Source organism: Aspergillus tubingensis (assembly GCF_013340325.1).
Source record: "Aspergillus tubingensis WU-2223L DNA, scaffold_11, whole genome shotgun sequence".
In the NCBI taxonomy this organism is placed as follows: Eukaryota; Fungi; Ascomycota; class Eurotiomycetes; order Eurotiales; family Aspergillaceae; genus Aspergillus; species Aspergillus tubingensis.
In genome coordinates, this window is record NW_023336285.1 from 39,789 (window position 1) to 63,826 (window position 24,038).

The window sequence follows — 24,038 nt, forward strand, 5'->3', positions numbered from 1 at the left end:
TCTTCGGCCATTCCAGTATACTAATCCGTGGCAATCCAGCCGCTCTCGATAGATCCAGGGGTATGTTAGACTCGACTAAAAGTGTTATGATGGCATTACATGATTCGGATCACTAGATGTCATTTCTATACTGTCTTGTCTGCATGCTATCGTAAATGAGTAGGATATATAAACGATTCTGAGTTGACGCTTTCCGGCGCACCGAACCAGGGCCATGTACACTATCTTGCGTCTTTGCTCGTAACAGCATGATCTAACTAGGATATGGTTAGTTACCTGAACTTCTCAACTCTCGCCATTTTGTCCTCCAAAGCTTCTATTACTCCAGGTGCTGTCCCGTCTTGGGTATCAGATTCATTCTACGTGATTCCATTGCTATCAGTATTTTTGGAAACACAGTATTCCTCTTGAAGGCCCAGTGCCGTCTCAATAGACTTTGTTTTTGACTGCATGAGCTCCACAACCAAGTGACCACAGAGATTTTCGGGAAACGGCACCGTCAACCCTCCCAGTGAAACGTTTGGTCTTGAATTCAGGATGAACTCCTTCACTTTGGGATTGCTTGTGCTTTGTTGAAGGATGTGTGAAAAGATGCAATCATACACGCAGACCAGCTGTAGATAACATGACATTGCACCGAATGAATAGGAGACTATCATCTCCTGTCAGAAGCTCAAGCCACTCTGCACCTCCCTTCGAGACGTCGCATCTTTAGAAATGTGGAGAAGTTGTTCAGATTCGGAAATGGCTTCAAAGGTTCCCTGCAGGGGGTTGAATTCCACATCGTGGAATGACGAGGCCAGCTTGTTTGCTTGAGCGTAAGCTGGATGAGCATTTGGTCATTCCGATAGTATGTCAGAGAGTCCAGGTCCGGTGGTATTGAATCACGCGAAGGGAGTCCCGACACAGCTGAGGTTTATTTATCGGGAGGCTCGATCTTTTCTTTCTCATCGATCGTATCTTTGTCTGCGGTATGGCCCGCCAGTACTGGTAGTTTCTGGATTCTATTCGCTGGCCTCTCTTTCTACATTACCATATCTGCTTTGGCAGTCAAACCCCTCCAAATACTACTATAGCTGTCTCTGGGACAATTATGCTTCAAGACTTGGGGCTTGAGACCACCCCATAAGAATACAGTCAGGTTACTCCGCTCTTATTGCATAAGTTATCCCACTTAAATTCCCTGCAATACAGAACTTTCTACATTATGGCACCCTCTCAGCATGTCTTTCTCCTATATGTCATGACACAGACCACCGGGAGAATCTATCGGCAAGGGGGCAGTCTGTGTCGAAGAAGGGGTATGATGTTCTTTAATACGATCTCAAATCCGTTTCCTTCTCCTCATGGTGGTGTTAACTCTACCATCGTAATGGCGCTAGGCCGGCAGACGGCCACGGTCGCTTGGGTCGGCGTAAGTAGCCCGTTATCATCAATCGCCCAGACTTGCACTTCGTTGCTCACAGAAACCGCGATGTAGAAGAATCGGCCGTCGGGACTAAATGTGCAACCCTTGGGCGAGATCCCATTAATAGTGGCAGTCTGAATGCGGCGTAGGCGACCGGACACCTCTTGTACGGCAAAAGCACTGACAACGTTGTGGCCGCGAACGAGTGTGTAGACATATCTTCCGGTCGGGTGGACACGGAGATCCGACAGCAAGACACCGGGACCCCCGTTTAGGTTCTCTGGAAGAACATCCACTGTCCCTAAAGATACATAGTCACCGCCCAACTTGTAATTAAATACCTCGATTATTGGTCGGTACTCATAATTAACGTAGAAAACGGGCAACGTGGGGTGGAAGGCTGAGTAACGTGGGCCACTGCCTTGCAGGACGTCCCGAATACCCTGCAGGCGTAGTGAATGTGAGGTATAATCAATTATCATCGTGACGAGCTGGTCTTTCTCCATGTCACACTCGATGAGAAAGGATCCATCAGGTGATAGTGAGACAGAGTGCAGGCACGAGGGCTTGCTCTGATGGCCCGAGGCAGCGTGGACGTAAACATGGGATGGCTGATCCGAGCCACCGGTGTCATCGAGAGTAAATAGGACTGTTGTGGCATCATCGTAACGGCGCTCAATGCGATACCCTGACTGGGCATCACCGGCGATAGTGGTGATACCGGTCCGGCTCGTGAAATGGGAAACAATAACCATATCCTCGGAATTAGCAAGGGCTATGCCCGATGGTTGGGTGCCATAGCTGGGCCAGTGACCTCGCTCCGTCAAGCCGCCTGTTGATGGGTCCATTGAGAAGACATAGATCTGGCCACCATTTGGTACTTCGTCCGTGAGGTACAGCATGCCACGTTTGTAGTCAATGGCGAAACTGCCAACGTTCAGCCCAGGCACGTACGATGCCACGAATGTAAGGGCTCCCGTGTCATTGTCAAGTCGGAAAACATGTAGGCCTTCATGCTTTCCCGGTTGAGGCATCACGAAGCTGCCGACGTACACATAGGTTGTGGTGGTTGAAGACATAGTGTCCATTTTTCGGAAGTCCAACAGCCCCGGACAGCGTTACGCAGGTGAAATTGATTTCTGACTTACCAAATAAGATTCATCACCTTCATATTATTTTTGGAAAACTCGATCGGCACCTTACATAACGACTGCTCAGGGTAGGCGAGACAAGCGAGGGATGCCTTTGCTAGTGTCGGCTACCGGAAGAGCTCGCCGCACGCTCAGGCCTTTAGCGAGCCTCACCTGGCGGCACATTCATGGAAGAAAGACACATGAGCAATAGTATGGGTGTGCCTTTAGGCAACATATCCCGCCAGATACGTCAAGCTACCGGGTACATCCTTCAGCGGTGATTAGGAAGTATGGGTTATAACTACCCCGCGAATTCCCCGCAATCTGGGGAACATTAGAGGGATGGCCCTAGTCGCATCTCCACTTTGCCGATCCTCGCATCCAACAGCTCACTCGAACATGGAGAAGAATTCTCCTCCAACTATTGAGAGGGATAGCAGACCTGACCAGAATGCAGCAATATTGCTAGAGCGTGCGCATGCTGCCAATGCCGCGGACCATGCCCTCACCTGGTGGAAAGCGATATTCAAGTACCGAAAAGCCGTCTTCTGGGCGTGCATCTTTTCGTTTACCCTTACCATGCAGTCTGCTGATGCAACTTCAGTGAGTTCGGTTACAGTTCGAGCAAGGCCGTACTAAGTGGATTGCTGACCCGGAACAAGACTACTTCTTTCTACGGTCAGACCCAGTTCAAAGAAAGATTTGGCACCGTGGACAATGGCGTCCTTGAGATATCAGCCGAGTGGCAGACAGGAATCCAGCAAGCAATGGCTGTGGGCGAGCTGATTGGTCTTGCCATAGCTGGATTTTTGGCTGACCGGCTTGGGTGGAAACCAATCCTCAGCGGCATGATGGTCTGGCTTACTGGCAGCCTCTTCCTTTTTGCCTTTGCACAAAACCTGGGGATGATGGTAGCTGCCATGGTTCTCTGCGGTAATCCCTGATCCAACGACCCCGCTGCAAAGAGACTGACGGCCAAGTCAGGGATCCCGTGGGGCGCCTTTCAAACAGGTTGCATTGCCTACTCTTCCGAGATGGTCCCAACTTGTCTTCGCCCTTTCGTCACGGCGTGGATAGGCATCTGTTGGGGCCTTGGCTTCTTTATTGGCTCACTGGTCAATAGAGGCTGCTTGAATTTGATCGGCCAGTGGGGTAAGTAATCCCTACCTTACCATCCTACCATTAAGTTAGTTTTAGCTTCCAGTGACACAGAGTTAACCCAGCCTGGCGTGTGCCCTTCCTTGTTCAGTTTGTGTGGCCCGTTCCCCTCCTCATCTGCTTTCTTTTGGCCCCAGAATCTCCCTACTATCTAGTTCGCAAAGGTCGCTATGAGGACGCTCGTGCGACACTGCGCCGCATCCGGCAAAAAGATATAACGGACGAGGAGATTGAGCAATCCATCGCGCTTATTGACTATACCAACAAGATGGAGATCCAAATTAAAGAGTCCAGTAGCTACGCCGAGTGCTTCCGGGGCAAGAATCGATGGCGGACAGAAATTGTAAGTGGCGATCGGTATGCTGATTTACCTCAAGGGATATTCACAATCAGAAGGTCTGTATAGTTCAGATAGCCCAGACTTGGGGCGGCAATGGTATCAATGTACAGACGGTCCAGTTTTTGGAGCAGGCAGGCCTTTCGGAGCAGGGCGCCTTCGATTTGAATTTGATTCTCAACTCCCAGTACCTCACATTTGGTCTGTTCTGCATTTGGCTGATGACTAAATTTGGGCGTGCAACTATCTTCACCACAGGCCTCATTCTAAGTGACGTGTTCTTGGTTGTCATTGGGGTTCTTGGGTGCGTCAAGCAAAGCACGGCTGTTTCTAATACAGTTGGCTCGCTTCTTCTCGTGTCCACTGTCATATATATTTCCACTGTCGCTCCGTCCTCATACACGATCATCGTAAGTCATGCGGATGTACATTTTGGGACGAGTAGTGACACAAAACAGGGTGAAGTGCCGTCTAGCAAACTGCGAGCTAAAATGGTCTCCCTCGCCCGAGTTGCCTTCAATGTCTCCAGTCTTATTTCAAATGTTCTACTGCCAAAGATGTTGACCGGCGGGTCCTGGAATCTTGGCGCTAAGACGGCCTTTATGTTTGTCAGTATCCTTACCCCTGATCGGTTTCCTGCTAATTCCTGCTGATATGGGTAAAAAAGGCCGGTACGAACGCTTTGATTTGGATCTGGTGTATCTTCCGTCTTCCCGAGACCAAAGATCGAACCTTCCGTGAAATTGATTATCTTTTCGAGGAATCCGGACTACACCCTCGTCAGTGGCGGACGGCAAGGATAAATGTTTTTGATGATGATAGCAACGGCCCCGGCATTGTTGTGGGTAATAAAGAGAAGGAATTTCAGCATGTCGAAAATGCTCTGTAGGTAAGATGGGCAGCAGCGGACACCCAGACATATAGTACAAGGTTACTCGAGGATAAGAAAGAAAGTGTACTTGTGATTCTCCGCATTAGTCTCTACATTAGTGAGCCTGGCATATGTCGAGAAGTTAAAGTCGTACATTCTGTATCGCACTCGATAGCCTCACGTATCTAAGATTTCATAGAGTAATGCGATTGTCATATATTTTATGGTATGTGCTGGAGCGAAGCGTATTACACCTTTTGATGCTAGAGCCCAATGCTCATACATTTATGTATATCTTCCATATTAGCGTTGCTTCACATGTGTATGGAATTCATAGTACATGCAAAAGTGTCACCTACGCTTTAATGTATGATGGAACGCAATTCGTGCCAGTAACTCTCACTAAATGATGACGAGCGACTTCCGACTGTAAGTATTCGATCAGCCGGCGAAGTTGGTAACGTTGGATGTTCACAAAGCCGCGAGTGACATCTTATGGAGGGGTTATTTAGAAGTATCGATTTGAGTATTCATATTGGCAAATATGTCTATCCGGGCTCGGTAATGAGCCTTGCGTGCACTAAGTTTATATGATTCGCGGATAACTGCGTCTACCAAGCCTTCTGGGATCTAACATAGCTTGTCCAGAACTCCTCTATTTCCGGTTCCGTGGTCCGTATTGTCTGCCACTCCCCACCTAGCTCTAACAAAGCGTGGGGGTGTTCAATGAGGTTTGGCCAAGAAGCAACGCCTTCTGGACTCTCATTCTCCCCCGGACGGCCGTTAGGATTGCCACATTTGACGAAGTTGGCCCAAAGCGTAGACACTTTATCGCCAACGATGCGATCGGTATTGCTCCAGGGCCGGAGGTTATTAGTAATGAGGCTGTTGAATGTATAAGCAAATTCCGCACCATGGTAAGCCCCCGTAACAGGACCTTTCTGGTTTGTAAATCCAGGAACCTTTGGCTGCGAATAATCAGGCTGCCAGTTGTTCCAGGGGGGGATGGGATGGGTGAAGTAGTACCCGTACACGGGCGAGGCCGTTTTCTGATGATACTCCTGGGCCCAGAGCGTGATATTGTTGCGCGTGTTATCTCGAGCGGCACTGTTCCATGCGTCCAGAGGACCTTTCCCTGTTTCATGATCTGTGGGCGTGTAGAGTTGATGGAATCGTTTCACCCACTTCGAGTCACCTTGACCGTATGTCGAATGCTGCCCAAGACGACTCTCCACACATTCAACAAAGTCCTCGTACGTGAAGCGAGGCTCGTTGTAGGTGCCGCCCTCTTCACTGTTCATGCCAGCCAGGATTGGAACGTCATTAGCCGGACCCTCCGCGAAGATCTGGTGCCAGGGCTTCGGGATGACATATCCATCGAGGGTCAACCGAAATAGTGGCGGGGGACCCCAGCAGCGAGGATCTCTTCGGGTGGATAACTCGCACAGCTTGTCTATGTCATTGAACTCCCGGAGCTCTTCGATTGACTGCAACCCCAGCTCCTTGAGGAGGTGCACGCCATCATCCTCTGCCTGCTGTAGGGTACGATACGACATGGGGCCATTAGCCACGGCGGGCTCCTGGAATGACCGAGGCCCGGACTGCAAGATGACACCATGAAGGAGGCTTTTCGCTAGAGGCGACACAAGCAGGGTGTGACACATGGCATTACCTGCCGACTGCCCTCCTATCGTCACTTGGCTTGGATTCCCTCCGAAGGCTGCAATATTGGACTGCACCCAGCGAAGCACCTCGACGGCATCAAGCATTCCCATCATTCCGGAGGTGCCTGATGGAGACTCAGCGCTTAATTCCGGATGGGCGTAATAGCCGAAGATGGCTAATGGGTTTAACGTCAGCAATCGCGAGACACTTCGGCATCTCAAAATTTATTCAGGCTTGTACTTACAAAGTCGAAAGGAAGGGACCACAACAATTACACCCTTCTTTGCGAGACCAGTGCCATCGAAATTGGGATCGGCACTGCCACCCTCCCGAAAGCCACCACCATGAAACCAGATGAACACAGGATACGGCTTCTCATGCGCTTCACCGGGCTGGAACACGTTAAGATAGAGACAATCCTCAGACTGCTGATGACCTTGAAGAACATTTATCCAGCGGGGGTCAGGGGGTGCTTGCGGACAGATGGGTCCGATCTCATGGCATTTTTTGACACCTTCCCATGGAATTACAGGTTGTGGAGGCTGGAATCGACGGGGCCCGGTGGGCGGAGCGGCATAGGGAATCCCGAGGTAGAGGGTGATGGAGGCATCCACGTCACTTGTCTTGCCCTCAATCAGCCCTCCGTTAATGGCAACTGGAGGAAACGAGGCAGTCATGCTTATGTGTGGATACTTATCCTAAAGGACGTGCAGTGATAGTAAAAATGGCGCTGTTCATCAACAAAATCACATCGAGACAGCCCCATATTAAGAGTAAAAGTCGGATTGTCTACTGAGCTCGACGCTCGGACGTACAGGCGGGTTCCGAATCCCAGACTAAGCTTTGATTCCCCCGGAGTAATTCCCCCGCACGCGATCGGATCTTATAAAGCATCAGCCGACGCTCGCCTCTGCCACGTTTCAACATCTGTTCGTCCCCTTCCCCTCTCTAGGCCGAGCAGCGGTAAGCAAGCTGAAATCCCTCGCCTGTCTCTCCTTCAGACCGGGTCCCATTCAGAGCCTGCATCTCGTACACCAGCAAGTGAGTTAGCTGCCCGTCAGCTTGCCGCTACTCACGCTAGTGCAACCGAACGAGGGCTAGCATCCTGTTTCCGTTACTCCGGTTCGAGCCATGCCAGAGGAATCCCAGAAGAGAAAGCGGGCCAAGACTGGTAAGTTCCTTGCTATAGAATAGAGGATGACCAAGGCAGCCGCTGATCCACCAGTTAATGTCGCACTCAGGCTGCTTGACCTGTCGTGCCCGTAAAGTCAAGTGCGACGAGACCCGGCCGCGGTGCATCCACTGCGGAAACCTTGGGTTGGAGTGCCGCTGGCCCGAACCTACAATCAAACGTTTCTGTCGTGTCTCAACGCCGTCTTGCAACACACAGGGCCCTCAATCCATCGCTACAGGAGGTCCCCGACTGTCTGCATGCTTCTCTTGTCGTTATGCCCGCTCGAAGTGCTCCAAAGATCGACCGATATGCGCCCGCTGCCGTGCTCAAGGACACGAGTGCAAGTATCCCGAGCCCCAGGGGTCCCACTCTCTCACATCCTCGGCGCAGTCCTGGATGAGGAGACTCCAAACGGCGGAGCTGGGCAACTCCGCCGAACTCTCGCGTTCAGGAGCCCTCACCAGCCTCACTAACTCACCAGAACCAGAGTCTACTCCAACACATCCCGAGACTACTGATGGTCAACGGCTGGCAATGCGGCCAGTCGATGCCAGTGCCCCAGAGACGTCTGATAGGCTAGACGATATTGTCTCCGCTCCTTGTGGAAGCCAGTCATCCCTACCACAAGCTTCAGCAGGTGCCATCGTCACGCTGGGCCCGTGCAGGAGCATTCTACCCAGCCAAGATAATATTGAGCGTCTTGCTGTCGCTTTCTTCCGACACGTCCATGTATACCGGGCGAACGCCTTCCTGCATAGGGATCAGACTCTGATGGCTATTCGTGACGGCACACTCGGTACCCCGGTCGTCCTGGCCGTGTGTGCCGTCGGGGCGCGTTTCACCACTCCGCCCCAACCAGACGATGTGGTCATCAGCTGGGCCACCGAAGCGGCTAACTGGGTCACAACAGCGACCGAGGTCTCACGAAATCACGTTGTGGTCGCTCTTTTGCTCGCTATCTACATGCAGCAAGCTGGTCGATTTGCCCAATCTCATCTTTGGTCATCCATTGCCAATAGCCACGCAGTAAGTCTGGGTCTTCATCGCGAGCCCTCACCCGGCACCTCTTCTTTTGTTGAAAGTGAACGCGACAGGCGCCTGTTTTTCGCCTGCTATGCCATTGGCCGTTTTATATCCAATGGAGCTCCAGAGACAATTCAATGCCCTGCGTCCCGTATCAAATTGCGGCTGCCATGTGACGGCTTTAATTATCGCCACGACGTGAGCATCGAGACGCCTTATGCGACACTCGAGGCAGACGAGCCCGAGACCCCCGGCTCAAAAGGCATGTAGCGGAATGTTGGGGCCATGGGATTTTGGGTGCGACTTGTGAGCGTGAGGATGAAAATTAAGCGCTACTTCCATTCCCTGACGGAGGACAAGGAAGAACGACGCACACATCACCAACCTAGTGCCATTGGCCCGGCACTTGCCCCATGGGATGCTTCCTCCCCATTCGTGGTGTGCTTGGCACAGTTGGCCTCCCTGTCCGAGTCTTTGCCCCCACGGCTGCAGCTCTCCCCCGAGTTGGTGCGTCGACAACACGATGCGCCTGTTTTGGGTCAGATTGTTATGTTTTATCTCTGGTGGAACGAATGCCACCTAGAGCTTTACAGCATTGCTCTTCACGGATATCCCCAGTCCCTAGATCCGACGGTCATGTCAACCGCGCCTGCTGGCTGGATTGACCAGGCCCGTCACAACTGCTTACGGCACGCCCAGGCTATCACGGATGTTTTAGACCTTGTGGACCGGGAAATGCCTCGCCAGCCGTTGACTATCTCTGATCACACCATTGCGCACGTGGTTTATTTGTCTGTACGGGTACAATTGGAACTCCTGATGCCGACGCTCAAGGATGACGGGATGCGTCTTGAATTAGAGAAGAAATTCGACATGATGCTGGGATTCATACAAAGAACAAGTAAATATTTCCATCAAGTGTCCTTGGTCGTAAGTCTTGCCCCACGCGTCTGCTGTCAGATGTTGAGAAGGCGCCAGGGAGATCTGACGTTTTACATGCCGCAGCTTCAGGAGATGCGCCGTATGTTAGCATGCCACGAGCTTGCCTCGGGAACTTTCGAGAGCGAGGATGCGTAAGTCAGGCAAATCTGTCTGCCCCAGTCGTCTCTATCCCTCCTGTGCAGATACTAATCAATAGTGTGCTATTGTTGATCGGTAAAATAGAGTTTCTCAGACTGCCTCTTTGCCTTGGTTCTGCCGTCAAAAAGCGCTGGACTCCAGACGAGCAGCCGAGCAAGCTGATATAGTGAGTCTAAGCCAATTGTGCCTGTATAAAGGCCTGAGGCTTTGCTAACCCGAGACTCCAAACTATCCATCAGATTGCAACACACCTCGAAGCAAGTCTCGCTGAAATTTTGCCTGATTGCATCCCATTTGGCACTATGTCTTGGGTCCGGGGATACGACGTCGATGATTCTTGCAGACTTGTAGGTACTCCGGACTGGAAAGAAATTCTCCCGTTGCGTTTATATATATATATTTATATATATATGTATGTATGTTGAAACTAATTTGCTTCCGTCCGTCCAGCCCGAAACAGCAGAAGCATCGTGGGATATCTTGCCCAATTTGTGGATGGGAGGCCCGCACACTGGACAATCAACTAACAACCTTGTTACAGCCATGACTGATTTTAGCAGCCTCAATATGTTCAATTCCTGGGGACGCATTAATCCTAGCGGGACTGTGAGTTGTCTCCCTTCATAAATGTTACACTACAGGCCACAGGATGAGCTAATGGCATGAGCAGGGATCTCGTTTTGATCCACTGCTTCCTAATCACTCGTTCGCGCATCCCAATGCAACAGGGCCCTGTGGAAATTCAAACGTCATTTCTTCGGATGCTTCCTTCTCTTTGAATTCATTGGACACGTAGGCTGTACTCGGTATTCAAAGGTGGACCCAGCAGCATGTGAATGTGAATCCAAGTCAAATTAGGAATCTTAACAGAGGGAATACCATTGATGTATCATCATCTCAGAGCTGACTGAGAAAGCTTTCTATAGTGATGAGGGAAAGCACCCTTAGACGTCTTTATTTCCCTCCAGGGAGCGTCGTTACACCTAGTAACCATTAGAGTCTTGACTAATACAATACCACTGATTCTTAGGTCTCTCAACGAACCCTTACCATATTCCCATCATTGTTCGTAAATGGTACGGGCTAATTCCAGCATCATGGACTTTGTCTGGAAGGTCATGAAGAGTAATGATTGCTACAACCGGCGCTGTGCACATGGACACTTGCGCGCCGGACCAGAGTGGAACCGGGCCATCGGGAAAAGGATCATCGTCTGAATGCTACTTGACGTCAATAGGCAGGTAGAGACTCGGTTATTTAGGGGCAAAGCTTACATCCGTTATAAAATTAGCCTTGAACGTCAGTTGGCGACGGTCGCCTCCGGTCCTCTGTCAGATGAAATGGTGAATCTGCAATGAAGCTCACTCGTAGCCTCTTTAGTCCCACTACTGCGAGAAGTAGTGTTTATATAATTCCTTTCTACTGAGGCTAGCTTGCAGAGGGAAATGTGCTGTAGGGTGATCACGAGAAAGCCGTTCCCCTTAGAACTATGGCAAGCGACTGGAAGTCAATTACGGTGATAGCCGCTCCAGGCAATTGTGACAGCCCTGGAATCCATCCTCATCCGTTACCTACGGACTATGCTGTGAATGCCTTGCCTGGCCCTGTTGCATCCATACACGATAAGAGCTCTGCAGACGAAAAATATGCTGGCGATGACGACCACATTCAGGGCCGCCGTGCGGTCACGGATGGGCCAGGCAAAGAGCTTCAGACGCAGACAAACTTACTGCCCATGAAGCAGTTACTTGTGGTCTTCTCTGGTCTATCGATAGCGATGTTATGTGAGAAGACACCCCTTCAACCTAGGGATTTTTGGCGAGCTCTTCTGACTTATCAAACATTCTCACAGGCTCGATGCTCAACCAGACTATGTACGTTTATTACATCTCTCTGATTTCCGGGTATTGTTTTTTCCGCCCTAACTTGAACACACACCCCAAGCGTTGCAACTGCCCTGCCTACCCTTGGTGCTGTATTCCATCAGGCCGATATTGTCTCCTGGGTTGGTACTGCCTACCTTCTAACTTGCACGGCATGTCAACCACTATATGGCCGGTTGACGGACATCTTTGGCCGGAAGGTAAGCCTCCCAGATCCGACGACTGAGCAGTTCTGTCTATCATGCAGCATTTGACGGAGCTCAAAACTTTAGTTCATCCTTTTGGGCTCGCTCTTTCTTTTTCTCGTGGGGAGTGTCATCTCAGGTGTCTCGAGGGGCATGATTATGCTGATCATAGCGCGTGAGTCATGGTAACAGATTTGATCTCGCTAGTCTCGACGCTAATGCCATTTACACTTAGGGGCGGTGGCGGGAGTCGGTGGTGGAGGCATTGTTACCGTGGTTAGTATCGTCGTATCTGACGTTGTGTCCCTTCAGGACAGGGGGAAATATCAAGGGATTATTGGTATCGTTGTGGCAGCCGGAACTGCACTGGGCCCTTTGATTGGTGGTCTTTTCACCGAGAAGGTTTCCTGGAGATGGTGTTTTGTACGTTCTCTCCGGCATCCTTGAACTAAATGGCTGTAGCTAAGCGTTACCAGTACATCAGTGTACCCCTATCCGGGGTTGCTATGGTCGTTGTTGCCTTTGCGCTACCCCTTCGGAAGGTCGAAGGCCATGCGTTAGAGAAGATCAAGCAGATTGATGGCTGGGGATGCTTGATTAGTTTCTCTGCGTCAATTGCCATCCTACTTCCCATCTCATGGTATGTCCAACAGTTTTTCCATCCACCTGCAGTATGATTGCTCCCGGGGTATAATAACCATTCGCAATCTATCAGGGCTGGCACGCAGTATCCTTGGACTTCAGCAGCTGTTCTAGCACCCTTGTTACTCGGTGTAGCGCTCGTTGGAGTCTTTCTCTTTGTTGAATTTAAAGTGGCCAGGTTGCCCTTGTAAGTTGTACTTCGGTTAACAAAATCATCATTTATTGAGTGTAACATTAACTTCTTCCTTGCAGGATTCCACGTTAGTCTCAACCACTTCTTTACGGTAGTCAGCCGTTCTTTCACGGCTGATCTCTTCTTAGTGCATATGTTCAAGAATTCGCACGTCTCTATCTGCATCCTGACATCTTTTCTCACCGGATTCATGACTTTTGTTAACCTCTACTATGTTGGAATTCCCCAGGCCTTCTTCTATGTTTGCATCTCAGACTAACAACCCCCTTCAGCTGCCCCAGTTTTATCAAGTGGCCCGGGGCGACTCCTCGCTACGATCGGGTATCCTGATTCTTCCACTAATTCTCTCGCAAATTGTCACATCATTTTCTTCGGGCTTCCTCGTATCGAAGTACTCATGTTATCGAATCAACCTGATTGTCGGCTATGCTCTTTGGACAATTGCGTCGGGGTTGTTTACAATGGTCACTCCGTCAACGTCGGCAGCGGTCCTTGTGATCTTCCAGCTACTGACGGGGCTCGGCAGTGGGCAGACACTTCAGACGACCCTGGTTGCTATCCAAGCTGCAGTCAAGAGGGAAGAGATGGCAGTTATCACTGGCGCTCGTAATTATCTACGAATGATGGGCTCGACTTTGGCTGTAGCAGCCAGTTCGGCTATTGTCAACAACATTGTCCGGTGAGCGAAAATGCATTAATGTCCACCCAACCATTACTGCCTTGCTTTTATGGTTTCCCTTATCTTTTCTTAGTTGGCTCCCAAAGAAGTTTTCATGACAGGAAATAATAGGACGAAGCTCGAGGGAATCAACTTTCCGTCATCGATCATAACCGAAATCATCGCCGATCCTACAAAAATAGCCTCCATGTCACTATCCTCGGCACAGGAATCAGAAGCACTGAATGCGTACGGTGAGTTGTCCCTTGCCACTATTGTGCTTTATTTACCTTATCCGTTTACATCCCAAGCAATGATGTGCCCCCCTCTTTTACTTGGCGGAGCGACTCATTGACTAAATGATTGCGACAGCCCACGGAGTGCAGGTCACATATTACATGATGACTGCCCTGGCCGGCATTCAATTCTTTCTTTGCGTCTTTTTCGTCAAGGACTACTCATTGAAGAGAGACGATGATCAACAGCAAAAGGAGGCTGCTAGAGCTTGGCTGGAGCAAAAAAAGAACAAAAGGGCGGGCAGCAACCACCATGCAGAACCAGCAACTGCTGAAGCTCGACAGCAAGTCGAGAACAAGGTTTAAAGTTACTACGGAACTATGCTGGCGAATAGTATTCTATCTAAGACGCTGTTACACTGGAATATCTGGAATAGATTGATAGTTGGGTTTCTTCAGTATTATTTGTCAAATTGAGGCACGTTCTGAACCAATTTAGTCTACTATCTGCACGGCGAAGAGATATTCTATAATTGTTACCTTGTAACGACCATAGAAAATAATATTCTGCTCTCCTATCCCGAACGGTTCATAAACTATTTAATTTACAGGATGGTTAATGCGGCTATCTCTGACGATGTGAATTGATTGTGCAACGCCCGAGAAAAATATTATTTTCCGCCGCGTTATGGAGAGGTCGAATCCCCGTACGGGTGGCATACGAAGGCGGGGTGGATCCCATCACATACTTCATTCATTCTGTTATATATAAGAGCTTCTTGATGATGAGGCGGTAGGATTTCTAGACTGAGGTACTAGTACTACTTCAAATGGAAGTGCCCCAGCACGCCCCACTCTCAGGCGTCAACAACCTTTGCCCGTGCGTTCCACCAGAATTGGAGACCATCGTTGTTCAGGCCCCCCAGGACATGCTCTGCTGTGTGGGGAGCTCCCGGGACAATAGCTTTCGTGTAAGGCACGCCCAGAGCGTCCAAGCTGGTCCACATGTGCTCATGTGCTTCGCGTAGTCTAATATCCTCGCCGCCAATGAGCAACCGCAGCTCCGGCTTGTCGCGATGGACCTGAGGGAGGATTCCCTTCAGAAGCGTGAGGGCATGATTCGAGGTGAAAAATGCCTGCGAGCCGTTGTAAGTGTCGTAAGTAACCTCAAGGCCTTCCTTGGCTAATTCGGTTCTAAATGAGCCAGCAAGTGACGACAAGGCGCCTCCGAAAACATCAGGATACTTGAGACCAAGGTTGAAGGCACCGTAACTACTCAACTCTCAGTAAAAGGAACACTCTACGAGTGTTTTGGCCACCTACCCGCCTGCTGAGTGACCCTCCAGCCAACGCGCTGATGGATGTCTAATGGTCCTGTACCGCTCATCAATGGCTGTGACGAGATCGTGGCGCATGATGTCCCCAAGGCGGCGGCTGCCGTCGTAACTGTTGATCCAGCGACCTTTTGGCAACGCCTATGAACGGTGTCAGCAGATCCGTAGATAACAATGATCACTTCTCCTCTTATTATTCCACATCCATACGTACCTGCGGTGCGACCAAAATCACCTTGGGCATAGTGCCCAGCTCCATTTTGCGTGCATAAAATTGGAGTGACCAAAGCGCATGGCGGGAGCATGAAAAGCCCCCATGTAGCCAGTAGAGTACGGGGTATCGCTCTCCGTTTACGTCTAGGTCATCGTAGCCGGGTGGTAGGACGACCAAATAGGAGCCCTGGGCTCCGGGACCGCGCGTTGGTTGGCTGTAGAGCTCATAGGTAACATTTTCTGGAAGCTCCCACACGTCTGTGTCAATCCACATGTGGTTGTAGCAGTCCAGAAGGCGCTTTGGCGGAGTCCATCGGCCTGTGCAAATGAATGTAAGCATACTCACCCATTAGATCTAAATTACCGGGTCGACTCACCACCATATACGGGGATTGGGGGATAGACTTCGTCTGGTTTGTCGATAACAGTCATTTTGGGTATCCTGGCCTCAAGAAAGCTAAATTTGGGTTATTTGCTTGATGTACCAAGCAATGGGCCTTATAAATAAATATGTTGGTGGGGATCCGGGACGAATAAGCCATGACAATTACCGGAGACTGTCGCGGATGTCGCCTACATAGGCGATGCTCGCCAATCCGCTCCGACGGTCGCGGACACGTCAACGGCGAAGAGCTGGATGGAGTTCATGTCGCTCGAGCCACCCTACTCAACAGAGATTAAGAGGTTCGTTCAGAAAGTAGGGCGGTCCGTTCTCCTCCATTCAAGGGTGGAAGGAAAGAGAGCAAGAAAAGAAAAAAAAAGGGAAATATGAAACAAAATAACCCTCGCCTTCATTAGTGCTCTTCTGGTTCAACCGCAAGACCGGGCTCGGCAGAAAATAGCCAGTCACTGGTCATATTGTCTTCTTCAAACTAGTTGGTTCGGTATTCTTGGTAGATAGATTTTATTAGATACATATTGACAGGTGTTACTCCGGACACCGTCAGCTGGGCGAAACGGTAGGACTTAGTAAATACATTAGTTTATTAAGGAATACATTAAATCGTCCGACATAGCATGAGGGTTTCACTGTGACATGATGGATGATAGTATAAGAAAGAGTGGCTTTCAGGGTATCAGACTAGGACCATGAGCATATTGAACACGACTTGATGTATTAGTTCGCCCGACCAATCTCATCATCCTGGCGACGAGGTGGCGCTTCCGGGGCAGTAGTCGTCGTTGGTGGCACAGTGGTTTCTTGTGGGTGTGTGACTTGGGGGGAAGAAACCATCGCCATTTCGGGATCAGCCGGAGTAGAAGCCGGAGCAGTAGCAGCAGCAGCAGCAGCAGCGGTGGATGCAGAGGCTGATCCCGGTCGCGATTGTGGCGCCACGCTGGGCGAGGGACTGGGCTCCAACAGTCGAGGACCAGGATTCTTTGCTGGCTGCTTGCTGGTCTTGACCCGGGCGGGTGCAGGACCGAGTACCGGCGGGTACTTGTACCGAAATCCCCAGACGAAGAAGAGACGCAATTTGGTCCAGAACCCCATTGACTTCCACCGCTTGCGAAGGACCTCCCCATCTGCATCAGAGCGAGCCCGATAACCCTTCCGGAAAAAGCATAGCAGTAACAGGGTGAAGGGGAGAATAGTCAGTGACCAGCAGACAGGGAGACCGCGGCGTGTTTGCCAGCCCATCATCAGGCGGCGGAATCGGATCCACGCCTCAATAAAACCTAAGATCAACCAGAGGCCAATCCAGCCAAGTGTCAAGATAAGGGTGAGTGCCAGCGGCGTGATACCCATGTAGTAATCGTCCGTGAACCAGTTGTAACCGTCATCATAGCCGTAATAGCCGTAGTACGAGCTGCCGCTGTAGTACCCGTTCCCGCTGCTGCCGGTGTAGGCACAGCTAGAAGCAGTATACAATGAGGTAGGCCGATTGTACAAGCTCATTGACTCCAGTGAGCTTGTGGGAAGCTGCGTGGGATCAACGTAGACAATGTCGATAGTGTAGGTCGTCGGCTGAAAAGGTCTCACAGAGTCGACCGAGATCGATGTAGCAACAGCCGTGCGTGGGAGCAGATCCTGGATCTCTGTAGGCGGGACAACCTCAACTGCTGTTGTCTGAGTCCAGCGAGACGAGCAACCAGTGGGCGCCGAATATGTCATGTTGACAACGAACTTGGTACTGTGGTAAACGTCGTCGTCGTCATAGCCATAGCCGTAATCGTAGTCGTAATCATCAACCACTGACCCGACGCCTGTTGGGTAAAGTTGTTGAATGATAGTCACATCCTTTTCGGCGTCCTCGTCGTCGTTGTAGTAGTAGTAGTAATTCGAGGAGCCGAGGGAGGTAGCGGTGGAGACTGCCTCGGGCATGGAAGTGACGGTGGGAGTGATTTGCTCAATGAGAGTGGTGGTGTACGTAGCATAGTAATGCCTTTCTGTGGTGACCACCTCCTGGTAGTCTGCAGTGACAATCCATGGGGCAGCATAAACGAAGGAAGAGAGTTGGAACAGAAGCAGAAGGGAGATGAATCCCGAAAACGAACGTGAGGATGCCATCTCCGACGGACAACCGCTGAGGATGGTGGGTGAGGAAGGGAGAGAGGAGGGAGAATCCGAACGAGGGCAGTCCAGGGTCCATTGTGGTGTCCAACAGGGCTTATCTATAATTACCTCGAGGTTCGAGCCTCATATCACTCCACGTAGGAACAAGTGGAAATTGCTGCATCTTGATGGATTGCCTCCTCGGGTAACTGATTGGCAGGGTTTCGAAAAAGGGTCCGGAATGGAGCCATTTGGGAGGGTTTAGCGCCGGCGCTAAGACTCACGCTTTTTTTTTCTTCCTTCCCCGTCGAGATAATTTCACCAGGGTCCAACAGGGCAGGATCTGATACTAAGTTCTCACTGGTTATTATTCAGTCCTTGGAAACTTCGATATCCTCTCCCATCCTACTGTACACTCATGAACAAGTAAACATGGGTTTCTAGGCCTCAGACAAGTCGCGATACGTCCGGATTCCTTTCTTTGTGTGGCAAACCGGACTGGGGGGCGAGAACTGTTAGCGTCTTCGCTCTTGACATTCGATTCTGTTCACGGTCGCAATCGAGTCTAGTGTATGCCACTAGATCAAACAGACTTCGACGGCTTGTTCCGAAATTCCTCCAATGTTGCCTGGCTGGCCCCTGGTGCCTAAGTATCGAGCTATCTCGTGATTGTGCCCCCTAGTCGAGAAGTTGGCTGGAGTTCGTATTCCCTTTGGTCGAATCCACTCTTCGGACAAGCCACGCCGAGGGTTGAACCCTGTGCTAAAAGATGCAACCAATCCAAAGACTCAATAGCCTGTGGTTTTGGCTAAGTGAGCTGCCCTCCATCAGACCGACCTTTCTGGTCGATGGGAAGACACTGAGTTTGTCGATTTTTGCGTACCTTATATCAAAGGCTTCTGTGCGCTTCATGTACAATATACGTGGCGTAACATATAGGTAAATTGAGTCACGAATATCGCCAGCGGGCTAGTTGTTCGACTGGCAAATCGTATAAGGAAGAGCACCAGCAATTAGCATTGGTCTTCATACCACTCCTATGGAGCATCTCATGGCTCAAAGTCTAGGGTCATGTCGTTGGAGAGCTCTGAAATCGATGCACTCGGTGTCATGGGTTGACAGGGTCAGATTGCACAGAGTATCTGAGTATAGATAGGCCATATAGGTATTAATGTCGAAAGTGACGTCGTCCGCGGACTGGTACCCATTCTTGCAAATATCCTTTCCTGGTGCAGTGGTCACACCACTACTAGTCCTGGCAGTTGCTGATCTAGTGACTGCAAATGCTGTAGCCTTAATGCCAACGAGGACATTGAGCAGCCGGTCGAAAACATAGACTCGGATAGATGAAAGAAAAGGGTATTAAGTTCTACACATCCATATCGAAAGAGACTGGCAGAATTATATATGAGAGTCCATCTAGTGGTACTCATCGTACTGCTGCTGAGGTCGAGGTATATTCTTGTGTTGAGGCTTGGATAGCATTTCCGCCGCTTTCTCTCGCTGTTGAATAATGAAAGATGAAAGCTACCTTGATCCTGAAGTGGATGCTGGGCCTATGCCGAGTGATCTAGTAGTCTTGACGGTAGAGCCTGACAAGTCATCAGGAATGTGATATTGGAGCATCATGACATCTATCGTCCCTCCTGGGCTGTGATGCATAGGCCGGTAATGACTGCGAGGTCCAGCTCGCGGCAAAATGTCATGGCGGAGAGATATCGCAATCAATACTGTTGCTTACATCGACGGCCATCTCCAAATTCACGTTCTAGGTGTCCATGCTAAGATTATGACTCTTGATCAAACCTCCTGAAAGTGCTAACCACATATACTTCACGAGTGACAACAATAAAAGTACCGAATAGCAGGGCCGCTCCAATCCCCATAACATGCTACAGGTCAACAAAGCCTTCGCGTATGTTGCTTTTCAACGCAAACCAGCCCAAAGCTGACAGCAGGTAGCATCAGACAGTCTCTCTGGTCCCCTGATAAAAAAGTGGTCCTTGACATACCAATACTAAGCATGGAACCACCTCCTTAGTCAGCTCGAAATATACAGGAAAGGTCATATTCCAGGAACCATTGACATGATTGGCCGCCCCTGGTCTGTAAGCTCCATAACCAGTTCATCAGTCCGTGCGATCCCAGGCATTAAGCTTACTTAAACTCGTCTGGATGAAAAACTGCCACATGCTAGAGCCTCACATCGCGCCATCGCCCCACAGAAGCATGTCTGCATCATTATCTACACCGATAGTTAAGTATCCGGCTAATAGGTCAGTGATTATTCTTCGCTGATGTGTCTGCGCGGCAGATCGCTTCACTAGATACTTCCATAGTCCGTTCCAGGTGGAAGTATTCTATACATGGCAGAAATTGAAATCGGCATCCACCTCAGAACAGCTAGATAGAGGAGAACAATCAAGGAGCTACCTTGTAGCCAGTTTATTGCACACTGTCCTGTGGGCAGACTGATACAATACAGCAGTGAACCTGTTCAGAGCTTCCACCACTAAAAGCGCTTCTATGTCCTAAACTACAAGAATTTATTGGCATTGTAAATCTTGTTACCTTAATTTTGTTGTAGCCCTACTTGCTTGTATAAGCAATACCTAGGATAAGTTGAAATTGCTAGAGGCGTCATAGGGATAAATGTTGAGGTATTACTTTGGAGTACTAGGTTGAGGATATATATTTGTAATCAGTAGCATTGACTACTAGTATGAGTTAAACTTAGACTTCTTACAGAAAGAAACAAGGAGTCTCCAGGTCTGAAAGTGTTTGACCTGATATACTACTACTCCGTAGTGTTACTAGCCTTCTCGACAAGCACATCCAGACTGGCTACTGGTATTACCTCGCTTACCTGGTCATTGGATATTTATGTGAGTTTTTCGTTTTCGATCTCGTTTTCGGTTTCCCATTCGTCCCCCTATCAAATCCTGCTTTGGATTTAGTGGGTCGCCCCACTTTCGGGAAGGAAAACCCAGAGAGCCGAGCACGGCATAAGTATTTCTGTGCAGAATGAAGACATTGTGTTTTCATGCCCTGTCTCCCCAATTTGAGATTAATATCGCCCGACTATATTGTCGAATGATCTTGCCTCATCTACAAGCAGGTATGTTCCAGTTCTACTTGACGTTGAATAGATTATTAGAGATAAAGAGGCAACATTTAGGAGAAGCTAGCTGACGTAAGCTCCTCGGGAATTAAGTAACTAACAAATTAATCAATTTAATTAGTTAGTCTCGTTAGTGTTATGCTAGACATCTATCAGTTATGCATCGACATAAACAGAGTAGCCTACTAGTGTCCCTGTGCAGGGGCATTTATGATGGCTGATTTATGTGTATTAGGGGCTACTGACCCTTCCCATTGGCCCGCGGATGGAAGACAGCCGAAATGATTCTGGAAACTCGTACTAGGAGTGTGGCATAACCCGTTCGGTTACTACTTTGCCATTATTCTAATCTGCCAGTGTTCCTGACGGTCGGCATAACCTCCCATGGGTCAACATGCGATGGGGCTGCGGCCATTTCGTCCTCAAGTCGTCTGAAAATCCTCCTAGCATAAAATCTGGGGCATTGCCCTTCTATCCAGTAGATGTAGTCTGCTTACCCCTGTTTCCGTTCTTTTCCCACCTTCCTTCCAAATCCTTCTACTATACCGAGGAGGGCCAAGATGGGTGCATCCGATACCACCCTCGCCAACCCTGACTTGGAAAAGGGCCAGCCGCCCACGATTCTGCAGCCCACTGAACTGCATTCAGACAACGTCGTAGATTATGATGGCCCCGATGACCCCGAAAACCCATTCAACTGGCCTCGCTGGAAAAAAGGCCGCCAGTTAGTTCTAATGGCGTTCAACACCTTTATCACGTATGTCTCGCTGCTGCTGCTCTGATTTTGGTTATCATATCCTCTTCCGTGCTGTACGTTCTTGGTATTGATGGCTAATACCACCACGGTAGACCCTTGGCTTCCTCCATGTTCGCCCCCGGAGTGGAGGACGTTATGATCGATTTTCATTCCACCAGTACCATGCTCGCCTCCTTCGTGGTGTCCGTCTATGTCCTGGGATATATGATCGGCCCTTTTTTCATCGCCCCGCTCTCGGAGATTTATGGTCGGGTGCCCCTCTATCATGCATGCAACATCCTGTTCCTCATCTTCACCATCGCTTGCGCCGTGGCCCAAACCATGCCACAGCTCATCGTCTTTCGTCTTCTGGCTGGTACCGCCGGCGTTTGCCCCCTCACCATCGGCTCAGGCACCGTGGCCGACATGGTTCCCAAGGAGAAGCGCGCCGGTATCATGGCCATCTGGGCCATGGGGCCCATCCTCGGCCCCGTGGTAGGACCGGTAGCTGGTGGCTTCCTCGCCGAAGCTGAAGGCTGGCGCTGGGTGTTTTGGGTGATTGCGATCGCTGTAAGTCTAGACGTCCACACTCCAGCCCCCCTCCTCCCGTCACCCGCTAATACATGGATCGTCTTGGACATAGACTGCGGTGATGACTATTCTGTGCATGATTTGGTATCGCGAAACATATGCCCCCGTCATTCTGGAGCGGAAAGCGGCCCGGTTACGCAAGGCTACGGGCAATCCCAACCTGCGTTCGGTCCATGACCATGGCCAGCAGGCGCGTGAGCTGCTTCTGATCGCTTTGGCTCGCCCGATTAAGCTTCTCGTCAAATCGCCCATTGTTCTCCTCATGGTGCTCTTTGCCGCCATCACCTATGGCTACTTGTACCTGATGTTCACCACCATCACCTCCATCTTCGAGGATGTCTATCATTTCTCCCCGGGCGTCGCAGGCCTGGCATACCTGGGATTCGGTGTGGGCTGTCTGATCGGACTCGTCATCTGTGGCGCTGTTTCCAACCACATTGCGCGCACCCATTCGGCCAAGGGGTGTTTCACCCCAGAATCACGCTTGCCGCCCATGGTCTTCGGCTGTTGGGCCATCCCCATCGGCTTGTTTTGGTACGGCTGGGCAGCCAAGGCCCAAACCCACTGGATCGTCCCCATCCTAGGCACTGGTGTCTTTGCCATTGGCCTGATGACTGTCTTTATGTCGGCCAGTACCTATTTGGTCGACTCCTACCTCCGCTACGCCGCCTCGGTGACGGCCGCCAACACGGGTCTACGATCGCTGGTTGGGGCCTTGTTGCCCTTGGCCGGACCTTCCATGTACGATGCCCTGGGCTTGGGATGGGGTAATTCTCTTCTCGCCTTCATTGCGCTCGTGATGTGTGCGTGCCCGCTGTTCTTCTGGCGGTACGGGGCACGCATCAGGACACACCCTCGATTTCAGGTCAAGTTGTAAAAGATACCCTAGACGCGTGTAGACAAAAGCATTGATAGAATAATGTACATAGAACATCCTATATGACCAATATTATATCCGACTTACTCATCCCCATGTATCTTGTTCGTATGAGATGGACGAGGTAACATATACCGACGGTGAGTGGAGTGGTTCCGAGCGACGATGAGTGGTGGAGTGGCAGCTGGTACGTATAATCTGGTTAGAAAGATCTTCCATCAACCTTCTTGTAATTCAGTTTGTCTAGATCACAGTCCTCCAGCAAACGGACCTAGATCGATTAGCATCATCTTTGGCCTTTTAGATAGAACGATGCACTCACATTCACTGCTATGATTGGGGGCGCGTCCTCTGCCACCAGCCGGATGAAACAACTGCTCCCACAGGTCCCACAAAACTCGTGCTTCGCCTGACGCCGGCCAAACTGGTGCGTCCGGGTTGTTTCATCGCCGCTCTCAAGGGTGAAGTCTTTGAGTGAGGGGTACACGAGCAGGTATCCATTCTTGCTGCAGATAGAGCAGTTGCAGCTAACGACAGGATATTCGGACAGAGGCGGAGACAGCGAAAAGCGGAAGCTCACAGCGCCGCAATGGCAGTTGCCTTTGTGCATGCTCTGCTCTGATGTTGGGGTAGGGAAGAAGGACATGATGATCAGTCGATGGGTTTGGGCATGAATGACCGTGGGAGGGAAGTTGTAATCTCTTCAACCACCTCGTCTTCCAGGGCTTTGGGCTTCTTTCAAAAGGAGACTTAACCGATTAACCAACAAATCAACTATCAGGACAAAGGCTATTTAACGAACTTTGTGCCGTAAGCAGGCTATCCCCGCACGAATCTCACATCAGCGCGGATCACCGCAGCTCCCCGCCAATACGCCTGATGGTAGTTTTTCTTCGCTCTGTCAGAGGCTTACTATTTTGAGGGTCTTTTGGATTACTTTGACGGAACCTTTTTCTTCTTTCATTTCCCCCATCTCCTTTTTATCTAAGTATTTATTACTTTAATTTCTCTTTTTTTTCTTCCTTC

At 50.2% G+C, this 24,038-nt stretch overlaps 10 protein-coding genes across 10 annotated transcripts; 5 read left to right on the plus strand and 5 right to left on the minus strand.

The window, feature by feature from the left end:
* Nucleotides 1-1,344: 1,344 nt before the first annotated feature.
* AtWU_09316 (lactonase family protein) lies at nucleotides 1,345-2,487 on the minus strand (the record flags this gene model as incomplete). The annotated part of the gene is made up of 1 exon (XM_035504422.1): nucleotides 1,345-2,487. The coding sequence occupies one exon, from the start codon at nucleotides 2,485-2,487 to the stop codon at nucleotides 1,345-1,347; it is 1,143 nt and encodes a 380-aa protein (XP_035360315.1).
* Nucleotides 2,488-2,940: 453 nt separating this feature from the next.
* Nucleotides 2,941-4,925, plus strand: AtWU_09317 (MFS general substrate transporter; the record flags this gene model as incomplete). Its single annotated transcript, XM_035504423.1, has 7 exons — nucleotides 2,941-3,144; nucleotides 3,204-3,474; nucleotides 3,526-3,693; nucleotides 3,765-4,042; nucleotides 4,096-4,446; nucleotides 4,495-4,644; nucleotides 4,704-4,925. 7 exons carry the CDS (start codon nucleotides 2,941-2,943, stop codon nucleotides 4,923-4,925), a joined length of 1,644 nt encoding a protein of 547 aa, XP_035360316.1.
* Nucleotides 4,926-5,518: 593 nt separating this feature from the next.
* AtWU_09318 (carboxylesterase/lipase family protein) lies at nucleotides 5,519-7,249 on the minus strand (the record flags this gene model as incomplete). Its single annotated transcript, XM_035504424.1, has 2 exons — nucleotides 5,519-6,747; nucleotides 6,817-7,249. 2 exons carry the CDS (start codon nucleotides 7,247-7,249, stop codon nucleotides 5,519-5,521), a joined length of 1,662 nt encoding a protein of 553 aa, XP_035360317.1.
* Nucleotides 7,250-7,703: 454 nt separating this feature from the next.
* On the plus strand, nucleotides 7,704-9,039 carry AtWU_09319 (Zn(II)2Cys6 transcription factor; the record flags this gene model as incomplete). The annotated part of the gene is made up of 2 exons (XM_035504425.1): nucleotides 7,704-7,743; nucleotides 7,814-9,039. The coding sequence occupies 2 exons, from the start codon at nucleotides 7,704-7,706 to the stop codon at nucleotides 9,037-9,039; spliced, it is 1,266 nt and encodes a 421-aa protein (XP_035360318.1).
* Nucleotides 9,040-9,054: 15 nt separating this feature from the next.
* AtWU_09320 (fungal specific transcription factor domain-containing protein) lies at nucleotides 9,055-10,645 on the plus strand (the record flags this gene model as incomplete). The annotated part of the gene is made up of 6 exons (XM_035504426.1): nucleotides 9,055-9,699; nucleotides 9,775-9,842; nucleotides 9,934-10,015; nucleotides 10,089-10,196; nucleotides 10,300-10,455; nucleotides 10,520-10,645. The coding sequence occupies 6 exons, from the start codon at nucleotides 9,055-9,057 to the stop codon at nucleotides 10,643-10,645; spliced, it is 1,185 nt and encodes a 394-aa protein (XP_035360319.1).
* Nucleotides 10,646-11,338: 693 nt separating this feature from the next.
* AtWU_09321 (MDR family MFS transporter) lies at nucleotides 11,339-13,435 on the plus strand (the record flags this gene model as incomplete). Its single annotated transcript, XM_035504427.1, has 8 exons — nucleotides 11,339-11,633; nucleotides 11,702-11,723; nucleotides 11,794-11,932; nucleotides 12,005-12,092; nucleotides 12,153-12,340; nucleotides 12,394-12,557; nucleotides 12,633-12,746; nucleotides 12,982-13,435. 8 exons carry the CDS (start codon nucleotides 11,339-11,341, stop codon nucleotides 13,433-13,435), a joined length of 1,464 nt encoding a protein of 487 aa, XP_035360320.1.
* A 1,068-nt stretch (nucleotides 13,436-14,503) lies between these two features.
* AtWU_09322 (alpha/beta hydrolase) lies at nucleotides 14,504-15,625 on the minus strand (the record flags this gene model as incomplete). The annotated part of the gene is made up of 4 exons (XM_035504428.1): nucleotides 14,504-14,918; nucleotides 14,970-15,121; nucleotides 15,195-15,511; nucleotides 15,571-15,625. 4 exons carry the CDS (start codon nucleotides 15,623-15,625, stop codon nucleotides 14,504-14,506), a joined length of 939 nt encoding a protein of 312 aa, XP_035360321.1.
* Nucleotides 15,626-16,310: 685 nt separating this feature from the next.
* AtWU_09323 (uncharacterized protein) lies at nucleotides 16,311-17,702 on the minus strand (the record flags this gene model as incomplete). Its single annotated transcript, XM_035504429.1, has 1 exon — nucleotides 16,311-17,702. The coding sequence occupies one exon, from the start codon at nucleotides 17,700-17,702 to the stop codon at nucleotides 16,311-16,313; it is 1,392 nt and encodes a 463-aa protein (XP_035360322.1).
* A 3,666-nt stretch (nucleotides 17,703-21,368) lies between these two features.
* Nucleotides 21,369-23,012, plus strand: AtWU_09324 (MFS transporter; the record flags this gene model as incomplete). Its single annotated transcript, XM_035504430.1, has 3 exons — nucleotides 21,369-21,565; nucleotides 21,658-22,114; nucleotides 22,188-23,012. 3 exons carry the CDS (start codon nucleotides 21,369-21,371, stop codon nucleotides 23,010-23,012), a joined length of 1,479 nt encoding a protein of 492 aa, XP_035360323.1.
* Nucleotides 23,013-23,214: 202 nt separating this feature from the next.
* AtWU_09325 (GFA family protein) lies at nucleotides 23,215-23,658 on the minus strand (the record flags this gene model as incomplete). The annotated part of the gene is made up of 2 exons (XM_035504431.1): nucleotides 23,215-23,283; nucleotides 23,335-23,658. 2 exons carry the CDS (start codon nucleotides 23,656-23,658, stop codon nucleotides 23,215-23,217), a joined length of 393 nt encoding a protein of 130 aa, XP_035360324.1.
* Nucleotides 23,659-24,038: the final 380 nt, after the last annotated feature.